Raw genomic sequence first — 10,033 nt, 5'->3', positions numbered from 1 at the left:
AACATATAATTATGGAATATAACCTTAATTTTAAACCAAAGAATGACAATATTGTCATCCTTATTTAATAAAGGTGGCTAGATTTTATTAATGCGCTAAAAGTGTTTGGAATGATGAAAAAATAACCTCAACCTTTACTGACAGAAAGACGGATTCAATGACATGTTAATTTAATATAGTTTCAAAGGTGACTTGATCGAAATTAGTTAATTAGGTTAAAATGTTTGGAATGCGAAATAAATGAATAAGATGAACAGTGTTTCTAAGGAAAGTATTATTATGATGTAATATTAGTAATTAAATAGATCTACAAGTGTCAAAGAACTGGACAAATGAAATATTGGGTAACCGGTAACAAATCTTTAACAATGGAATGAGCATTTTTATGACAGAGGTTAACAAAAGAACAATTTATCAAGGATGACTTGATTAAAGCATTTTAAATGGTATTATGATGCTTTTTACTGCATTAAAAAGCAGACAAACAACTGTAATCGAGTCATCGTCGGCATTCGTGGAATTTAGGCGGGATTTTGGGGGAGAATAGTCGGATATTTTTGATATCGTCCCGGTATACCGTCGGATAGTTTCGATATCCACCCACCTGCCGCTACCAAGCACGCCTGCCCGGTAAGTGTCCGACTCCAATTCTCTCCGATTCAGCTGTGGTGTATTTAGTTTTCTTTCGCGACAGCGACGGTACCACAGTACCAGTTGGTACGAGTATGGCCGTTGTTTTTTTTCTGTGAACGATTCCTCTTCTGACAGGCGCCAGGTGATTACGGTGACGTTCTCCTGCATTCGAGAGGTTCCTGCTGAATCGAGCTAGGTAAATATATCAATTTTCTCGTTATTTTTTCGGCGTTTACGATGAAAATCGGTTCAAAAATTTCACTTTCACAACCGGTCAATGTATTCCGGTCGTAAACGACGCCAGTGTCATACCTAATGATATATATATTGCAACACGGTGCATTTGTGTGTGTGTAATAGCGTAGTATTATACAATAGGCTAGCTACGATGCGGATTCGCTTCTTAAATGAGGAAATCCTTTATCAGTCGCCGCGTTACGAAGAACGTACATACTCTTGCCGCTTTAACCTTGTAGGTTCTTTCCACTCTATACAGCTGCAGTCGTGTAAGATCGAGTTTAGCGTCGACGGACAATAACCGGCGTTTTTTTTCTCGTTTTTACAGTCGCAGGATGTCCACTCTATTGAAATGGGCGCAGAACACCCAAGGAAAACTGACCAGCAACAAGAATAACGCTAACAACGGCGACAAGAAATGGATCCACTCGCCGGAGAGTCTCCAGAAAGGTCACATTGCATACCTGGTGAAATTCCTCGGCAACACCACAGTGGATGAACCCAAGGGTAACTCGTCCTCTATTTAATCACGCCAGATTTCGTTCTGACACCGTTTAAATCCAAAGGCATCGATGTGATCAAGGAAGCGATCAGAAAACTGAGGTTCTCCCAGCAACTGAGGAAGAGCGAGACAGGAGCCAAGACCAAGAAGGTGGAACTGACCGTCAGCGTGGATGGGGTTGCAATTCAGGAACCCAGAACCCACACCATCCTCCATCAGTTCCCCCTGCATCAGATATCGTACTGTGCCGACGACAAGAGCGAGAAGAACTTCTTCTCCTTCATCGCCAAGCAACAGAATCAAGGTATGGCACTCTGGTGAATCTTCGTCCGAAACTGACTTTACTTATTCCAGATGGAGAGATCGAAGATCGTCACGAGTGTTTTGTCTTTATTTCCGAAAAACTGGCGGAGGAAATCACACTAACCATAGGACAAGCCTTTGAGCTGGCTTATAGGCGATTCCTGGAGACATCCGGTAAGGACCTGGAGGCCCAGAGACGTGCCATGTTGATTCAGCAGAAAATCAAGAAACTAGAACAGGAAGTGAAGACGTACCGACAAAGATTGCGAGACGTCAGTCAGTTTTCCGGAATCAGAACGGAACTGGACGCGTATCTACGACAAAAGGGTTTGAAAAACATTCTCGACTCCACAACCACGCCCAAGAACAATGACTCCACCCAGAGCCTGTCCAGCTACAAGAGCGAGAACACCGAATTCCTGGATTTCAGTGATTTGAACGGTTCTGGTTAGTAACAAGGCACAATAAATACCCCTCAATTAAATCCACACATATTTCAGCACCCACAGTGCCCCAAGTACCGCCCAGAGAAACCCCCACGGTTGGTACCAAACTCGAAGGACTTTTATTGAACGAGTTGGATCACGATAACGATTTCGATCCCAGATCCTTTGAGAATATAAAAGACACTACAACGCCTCCGCCATTAAGTGAGTACCAATCAATTCTTCAACGATTTTAAACTATAAAATTGAACAAATAAAAAACGTATTTCAACAACAGTCATGCATTATACGCATGGATAATTGTTATTTGAAGGATGTTGACGCGTTGTCGTAGGAATATCTTCTCGCAATTTTTATGTCTGAATCTCATTAAAACCGGAAAATTTCTTATTATACAGTTAGTAACCAGTTTTCATGGCACCTTCGCCAAACTGTAAATATAATGTCCTATTCCTATTGAAAGTATACACATTAAATCATATAATTACGAAATTATCTAAAACTTATTGGTATTCGAATCGGCGATACACATTAAACCTAAACACGCCATTAAACCTCATTTTAGACCCGTTTTAATCACGATCGCAAGATGACGCCCGTAAATACATGATTTATTAAGCATCTGTCTCGATTTCTACGTATTAATTGGCATGAATAATTGCGAATTGAACGAAGCGGGCGCGTCATTAAATAATCAATCGGATGCCATCGGTTAATTTAATACGCGGCCGCCATTACAATGAGAAAAGTGAAAATTATCCGGATATTACTGTTTCAGTCGCGCCTCCACCAAAACCGGCCAAGAGGAATAACATATCCGTTAATGTAAGCAACGATCTGTTATCACAGTTCAATCAGACCACGCCAGTAATTACGCCTACTAGGTAACTTATCTTTGCCTGTTCAAGTTTCCAAGTCTCTATGATAATGTTTTTAGTGCTTCTAGTGCCAAAATCCTGGACCCGTTCGAGATGGGTGACTTCTCAACTAGTGCGACCCCACAAGATATAGAGAACGCCATAGGCCTGTTGGACAAGAGAATTATGGAAATGAAGGTAGTACACTCCCAAATGTTTCCAACACAAGACCAGACTAACATAATACTTTCGTTTCAGACTGGTTTTAGCAGAGGTATAAGTTTTGGTAATGATAATTTCTCATTGGACAACTTAGATCCCCTGAAGAACTAAACAGAAACAAGATCAAATAATTTGTGATGCTTTTTCTATTTCTAAGATATTTTTGATAATCTATAAGTCGTAGTTAGATTGGATGTTATATTAGAAAATATTGTCATAGTTTACATATTTGTAAATAATAATAACATAAATATATATATATATATTTTTGCTTTGTTGATGGTTTAATTATCAGGAGAGAAATATATAATCCTTTGTTTATCAATAACAGTCAATATAATTTAATTCTTCAAAAATTAATACAATGGTAATACTAAAATAATATCAGGGATGTTGTATACCTGAATTATCTTGTAATTTTTCGCTTCTTGTTTTAGTTTCTTGAATATCTTTGGATAAAAACATCAAGTCTTCCAGTGCCTCACCGTAGGACAGTTTTTCTTTTGTTAATACTTCAGACTTAGCAAAATCCTGTAGCTGTTTGTAATATTCTTTCATTTCAAAATAAGGCCTATACTATGAGAATGTTAAAAATACCATGAAATTAATGTAAATTACAAGACTTACAAGAAAAGTAGCTCATGCTGTGATACAAGGTTGTTATAAGCCAGGAAAGACCTTCTTATTGACATACTGTAACAGGTAAAAGAAATAAATATAGTAATCTATTATTTTTCCACAATGACATCACCTGTTTTTTCTGATTGATATTTGTAGATTATTGTTTAAAATGGAAGCCTTCTCAGACAGTGATTTAGGTGCACCTTCCTTAAAATCGCTTAGTAAAATATCGTTATTGTTATTAGTATTATTATTATTTTCGGAAATCAGTTTCAATTTACACTTCAAAAGCTCTATACCAGAAATACAATCAATCAGGTCCTGCCTGAACGAATTCCACGCTACGTCAGCTTCGGTCTCGCATTTTTTTATTTCCAGAATTTTATCGTTCACATCGTGAAAACGACAAGACATTGCAAATAAATTACGAAACAAAAATATAACAGTCTAAACTAGGTTAAATAACGAAAACAATAAGTAGAAAATTTACAAATGTTAGGCCACTCACAATACACTCTTCTGTCATTAAAGAATATTAATTATTTTAAAAATATTAATGAATATAATATATGAATTATAATAATAGTTAAAAAAACATCTTTATACCTTAATGAGTATTTACGCAACTTACAATTAGTTATTGTTAATTATGCCAATTAATTTTAAATACACTGGACCGTATTGCAATTACATATAATAAGAAAACTTAATTCACAATTATATTTCAATTTTACGAACGCCAAATTAAATATCACGGATGTAAACATTTGACTGAAAAAATAAGAAGTGATTTAATCGTCTGCTATAATTATATTCACGCGATCTATTGAAATTTCATACAAAATTGGGGGCTTGTATTTCGTTTATGTTTAATTGCAAAACAGAAAAAAAATTACAGGTACTATAAAGAAAAACGGTCATGTATTTGTTTATGTTTTGTACTTCCTTAAAAGGAACAGATAACGCAGTAGCGGCGCGTCGTGTATTTTTAAATATTTAATTTATTTTAAACTATATAAAGTAGTCAAAACTTTTTTTGAATTCAATGAAAACCAGGCAACTAACAATACTGCAAGTTTGAGTCATTTGAAGTATTTGTATAATTTTAAAGTAATTTTAATGTTACTAATATATGTTCTGGTTTTTTCAAATTTGCAATTTTCAGTTTGGTATTAGATTTTAGGTTGTTTACATTTACTTATAATTATAATTCACGATATGTTATGGTTGTATTAAGATATTACCCATTATGAATTAATTCTTTAATTGATATTGATTAAAATGTATGTTTTAGGTATATTTGTTTTACAATATTTGTTGTGACTGTTAAGTGGTTTTAATTGAAGTTACATGAATTTACTAAGCTCGCTATACGTGGACTGGTATATAAAAAAAATCCTAATTATTTCTCATTGTTAGTCCAACGATTGATTGATTGGTTTATTGCTCCGTTGATGATAATTATAGGAAAACTATTTACAGTTTTAATTGCACGCCCCTGTAAAATCTTTCGGTTTATTAAGATCACTTAAGCAGCCGTGCGGGGTTGCCAACTTTGGGTTTTATTCCCTGTCCTAGGGGGATTCTATATTTTATGATTTCATTATTTTTTTAAAAATCTATTTTAGGTTAAATAGGAAATACTGAATTGTTGATGTTTTGAATTAATAAAACAACTTTCCTCGAAGCATTGTTTTGAAGTATTCATAGAGTCTGTGACAAAACAATTTGCTTTGAAAATTGAACACTTGTTTCATTGGAACCATTGTAGCTTTTAAACTAGTGGTCATATTTTCATGAAAATATTCAAGGTTATGGTTAGTACGATTAAGAAGGTTAGGGTATGCTATCACCTATGTACAAAACCCGGAACATATTGAATTATGTATTTTATTATACGTATTTCCAAAAACTAACTTAAATTAAAGATTGTAATTGTAATTAAATATGTAATATAATGAGTTAGGAAGTGGCAACCAGCATTAGGTCCTATATTTAGGTATATAGTTCGCTTTTGATAACAGATGTGCAATTAAAACTTTTAATTAACAGTATTTTTAGGTGTTTCTTGAAAGTATTATCAAAATATATTACTGTACAGCTCACATATGAAGATGTAATAATAATATCGTTGAATTTGAATATAATCAAACCCCGATGTCTGAAGATATTGTTGGCAACGCCGTAATTGCGACTGGCGAGGCAAAAATTAAAAACCATCGCGGAAAAATGGCGCGTCTTTCTGTGCAGCTTATATAACGCCGATCACTGGTCGCACGCCACCATCCAAACACCATGACCGAACTGAACAGAGACATCCAATCGTGGCTGAGCGATTTTCTTCGTAACCGCAACATCACGAGCTACAAGGTGGACGTAGCCGAGAAGACGACCAAGGGCGACGGCTATCTGGGCGAAGTTATGTTCGTCAAAGTGCGCAGTGATGATGGCGACGACGGCGTCCAGATCTACGACCTGGTGATCAAGTCGGCGAAGACCAGCGAGGAGCTTCGCAAGCAGACGCCCATCGAGGCCGTCTACCACCGAGAGATGTACATGTATTGCACGGTATTACCGGAGTTCGTACGTTTCCAGAAAGAACGCGCCGTGGATCACGTTTTCTGTAACTACCCATCGTGCTACGGCGTCTACAAGGAGTCCGGCAAGGAAGCCATCATCTTGGAGAACCTCCGCATCCGCAAGTACGTCGTGCACGATCGCCGTCAGCCCCAGAACCTCCATCACGTCCTCGCCGTGTTCAAAAACTACGCGAATTACCACGCGGTCTCCCTAGCCATGAAGCATCAGCGTCCGAAGATGTTCGCCGAGCTCGGCAGTTCCATGACCGACCTCCTGTCGGAATTTGCGATTCAAGCCAACATGGTTGCAGGTATATATCGAGATTTTGACGCGGTGAGAGAATTGTTACGACAGGAAGACCCGGAATCGTTTCGGAAGCTGCAGCGCATCCAGGAAAACGATCTGCAGGATGCTCTATGCAAGATAGCCGATCCACCCGATGAACTATGCGTTATTCTTCATGGAGATTGCTGGAATAATAATATGATGTTCCAATACAAGGTGAGTATATATATCACCGTACAAAAGTTTGGATACAATAAGACAATTAAAAAGAATTGAGTTTATTCAAGGTTTAATCAAATCTTAGATTAACATTTTATTTTTAATTAGCTTGCTCTTAGAATTTATTAGTTTTATATAAATGAGTTTATGTGGAATTTAATACTCAACAAAACGGCATAACTAAATACTGTTTATAACTAAAAGTTCTAAACAATTACGACAAAAATATCTGTTCATATAACTACGGTGAAGTCTGTGATATGATAATGAAAATAATTATATTAATATAGAATTTAATCCTTAATTAATTGATTTATTTATATATTTTTAACTGGCTTCGAAAAAGGAGGAGGCTCTATGTTCGACTGTATATTTTTTTTAATGTATGTTCGCCGATTCCTTCGTCAATTATGGACCGATCTTCAAAATTATTTTTTCATTCGAAAGTTCGCACTCCCGAGGTGGTCCCATTGGAACCAAATCAGGATCTGTTGGGGGAAGGGGGGAAATCGAGGGAAAACCTCAAATTTCAAAGGCACGTACAAAGTTTTCACATATTTTCTAAAAGAATCAGATATTTGGGTATAATGTTATTGCTGACCTGGTGTGACGGAAAATCGGAAGTCGTTGAGTGCAAAAGCCATTCTGCCAGACAACTGCTTTTATGGTGTAATAGTTTAGCTCCCAAACGGAGGTCGCGAGTTCGATTCCCGGCGGGGACAATAACTTTTTATTGTTGTTTAGTTAGAACATTTGTCAAATCACCTAGGTTAGATAGCGGACCCCGGGCCGTGAAACGCACCTTATTTTCAGTCATTGTTTCTTTATTCCTATTTTTCCTCAAACGGGCTGCACCTTTATTTGGCCTACCCATTGTAATATTAAATAAAATAACTGCATAATTTAATGAGTAAATATCTAACACTAAAAGGTTAGAAATAAAATATTTTTACAAAGAAAAAAGTCTTCAAAAAATAATTAAGGAACTCACTAAAAAGTAAAAAATAGTCAAACTTAGATATTTCACAGAAAAAAATCATTTTAAAATAATATATCCACATAATTATTGTTGTAATAACTAAATAAAAATAATCAAAAACCTTTTTTAACTTATGTTCTACACGTATGTGATATTCTACTATATACATACATTTTAGCTTAATACCTACCTAAACTTATTTATCTATTTGCAGTATTATTTTAACTACTACCAACTTAACTATCATTTTAAAGTCGGTGCCTTAGCTCAAAAATACAAAAATAATAATAAAATTTAGTGACATATAAAAATTAAATTACTAACAAAAGAATCAAAATTAATATAACTGTTTGTAGTTAAAATAATAGTGATAAATAAGTTTAGGTAGGTATTAAGCTAAATTGTGTGTATATAGTAAAATTTAAAATATGTGTAGTTAAAAAAGGTTTTGGATTATTTTTATTTAGCTTTGGTAACGACTATTATGTACATGTATTATTTTAAGATGTTTTTTTTTGCGTTAAATATCTAGGTTTGATTATTTTTAAATTTTTATTGAGTTTTTTATTTATTTTGTGAAATCGGTTCTATTTTTTTGTTAAAAATATTTTTATATATATCTAAACATTATAGACCATAATAATAAATATCTGTAGATCTTAAAATAGTTCTGGGTAATTAATATGGATTTTTTTCCATAGAACTATCGAACTAAACTAGACAGGTCTCTAAATATACCTGTTTATATAGATATATAATTAAAAGCTTATTAAGATAGCATTACCTTTATTGTGTATATGATACTTGCTGTACTAATTCACCTAATATGAAAAATAACGTTATTTTCGAGTATATCGTCACAATAGATATTAGGAATCATGTAGAAGTTTTGACAATTCTTCCATATATATATATATATATATATATATATATATATATATATATATATATAGATATACTCAAGAACAATTACACTATATTTTTAATTTACAGTTACAGGCAATTCTAAGAAATAAACAATTGGTGTTTTAACATAAAATACGTGATGGCTTTTTTTTAAACTAAGGGACAATTGATAATAAACTGGTAATTTTGTTAATTATTTTTAGAAGAAAATCGGTAACGATAAGGTGGAAACTCCAATATCGACATATTCATTTAAAGATTTATTATCGTGTTTTTTTATTTTAAAAACCATAACTAAGATAAAATAAACCAAAAATGAAATGTACGGGTGGTGTGTGACCATGAAAAAACGCTGATAAAGTGATCTAACTACGAAATAACTTAGATACAATTATGTTTGGACCCTGGGTTTGTTGAAAAAATCTCGATATATCTATAACATCGATGAAATGTACTAGAAGATGATTGAACAAAAAGCCCTCAAAATTAATTCACAAATTCATTAATAAAATATAAATAACAAAAACTGAGATATAAAGAATTAACTTTGGTTTCTGTTTCTTCTTCTTTTAGGTTGGAAACAAAAGTAAACCCACCGCCATGGCCTTCCTGGATTTCCAGCTGGCATCCGTTGGATCTCCTATTTACGACCTGTCCTACTACTTGTACTCGGTAGCATCCGATCAGGTCCTGGATTACTTCGACGTTCTCCTGGAGTACTACCACTGGCACCTGGTGGGTTTCCTCCGAGAACTAGGCGAGTCCTCGCCCGATATCACTTTGAGGGATTTGAAGCGTCATTGGTCGCTATACGGGAGCTTCGGGATGGCCATGGCGCCCTTCATCATCAAGGTGGAGCTGTCGGACGACAATGTGGGCGACCTGGTGGAGAGTGCCGAGTCCGGTAACCTGGCGGATACTTTTAACTACGAGCTACAAGACATGGACGAGTATTATAGGAGGGTTAAGTCGGTTATCAGGCATTACTCCACATTCCTCGCTGACTGAATCGGCACCAGCACCAAATGCGCTATATTATTACACTTCTGTTGTAAAAAACAATAAATATTTTAGTTTAAACACAGAATTTTCATTCCCTCTTCTTGTCCTTATTACAAACGTCAGTTCGTAACATCGAAATTATTGACAATAGATTGCAATTAAAGTATTTATTATGTTTAACTTCTAGATGATTTAAAAGCAATTGGAATCATATTGGAATTCTTGATTATTGCCCAGTAAT

The 10,033-nt window shown here is 35.0% G+C and overlaps 3 protein-coding genes across 4 annotated transcripts; 2 read left to right on the top strand and 1 right to left on the bottom strand.

The window, feature by feature from the left end:
- The first annotated feature begins 687 nt into the window (after window positions 1-687).
- ced-6 (PTB domain-containing adapter protein ced-6) lies at window positions 688-3,466 on the top strand. 2 transcript variants are annotated; one of them, XM_076412703.1, is made up of 8 exons: window positions 688-829; window positions 1,199-1,377; window positions 1,437-1,676; window positions 1,727-2,122; window positions 2,176-2,325; window positions 2,900-3,005; window positions 3,059-3,176; window positions 3,237-3,466. In XM_076412703.1, the coding sequence occupies exons 2-8, from the start codon at window positions 1,206-1,208 to the stop codon at window positions 3,309-3,311; spliced, it is 1,257 nt and encodes a 418-aa protein (XP_076268818.1). In that variant the 5' UTR covers window positions 688-829; window positions 1,199-1,205; the 3' UTR covers window positions 3,312-3,466. The 2 variants fall into 2 exon arrangements, with proteins under 2 accessions (XP_076268818.1, XP_076268817.1); XM_076412702.1 differs by lacking the exon at window positions 688-829 and adding an exon at window positions 1,015-1,105.
- Window positions 3,467-3,513: 47 nt separating this feature from the next.
- LOC143201579 (uncharacterized) lies at window positions 3,514-4,329 on the bottom strand. The gene is made up of 3 exons (XM_076412715.1): window positions 3,952-4,329; window positions 3,828-3,893; window positions 3,514-3,771 (listed from the first exon to the last, which is right to left on the bottom strand). Exons 1-3 carry the CDS (start codon window positions 4,233-4,235, stop codon window positions 3,585-3,587), a joined length of 537 nt encoding a protein of 178 aa, XP_076268830.1. The 5' UTR covers window positions 4,236-4,329; the 3' UTR covers window positions 3,514-3,584.
- A 1,731-nt stretch (window positions 4,330-6,060) lies between these two features.
- On the top strand, window positions 6,061-9,870 carry LOC143201572 (uncharacterized). The gene is made up of 2 exons (XM_076412704.1): window positions 6,061-6,902; window positions 9,364-9,870. The coding sequence occupies exons 1-2, from the start codon at window positions 6,117-6,119 to the stop codon at window positions 9,796-9,798; spliced, it is 1,221 nt and encodes a 406-aa protein (XP_076268819.1). The 5' UTR covers window positions 6,061-6,116; the 3' UTR covers window positions 9,799-9,870.
- The last annotated feature ends 163 nt before the right edge of the window (window positions 9,871-10,033 follow it).

The sequence above is a fragment of the Rhynchophorus ferrugineus genome, unplaced genomic scaffold, assembly GCF_030347505.1.
Source record: "Rhynchophorus ferrugineus isolate W39M unplaced genomic scaffold, kcgeb_rfMv2 rfM8, whole genome shotgun sequence".
NCBI lineage: Eukaryota > Metazoa > Arthropoda > Insecta > Coleoptera > Curculionidae > Rhynchophorus > Rhynchophorus ferrugineus.
Note: the sequence above shows the minus strand (reverse complement) of the source record. Positions and strands in the feature narration are given on the sequence as shown.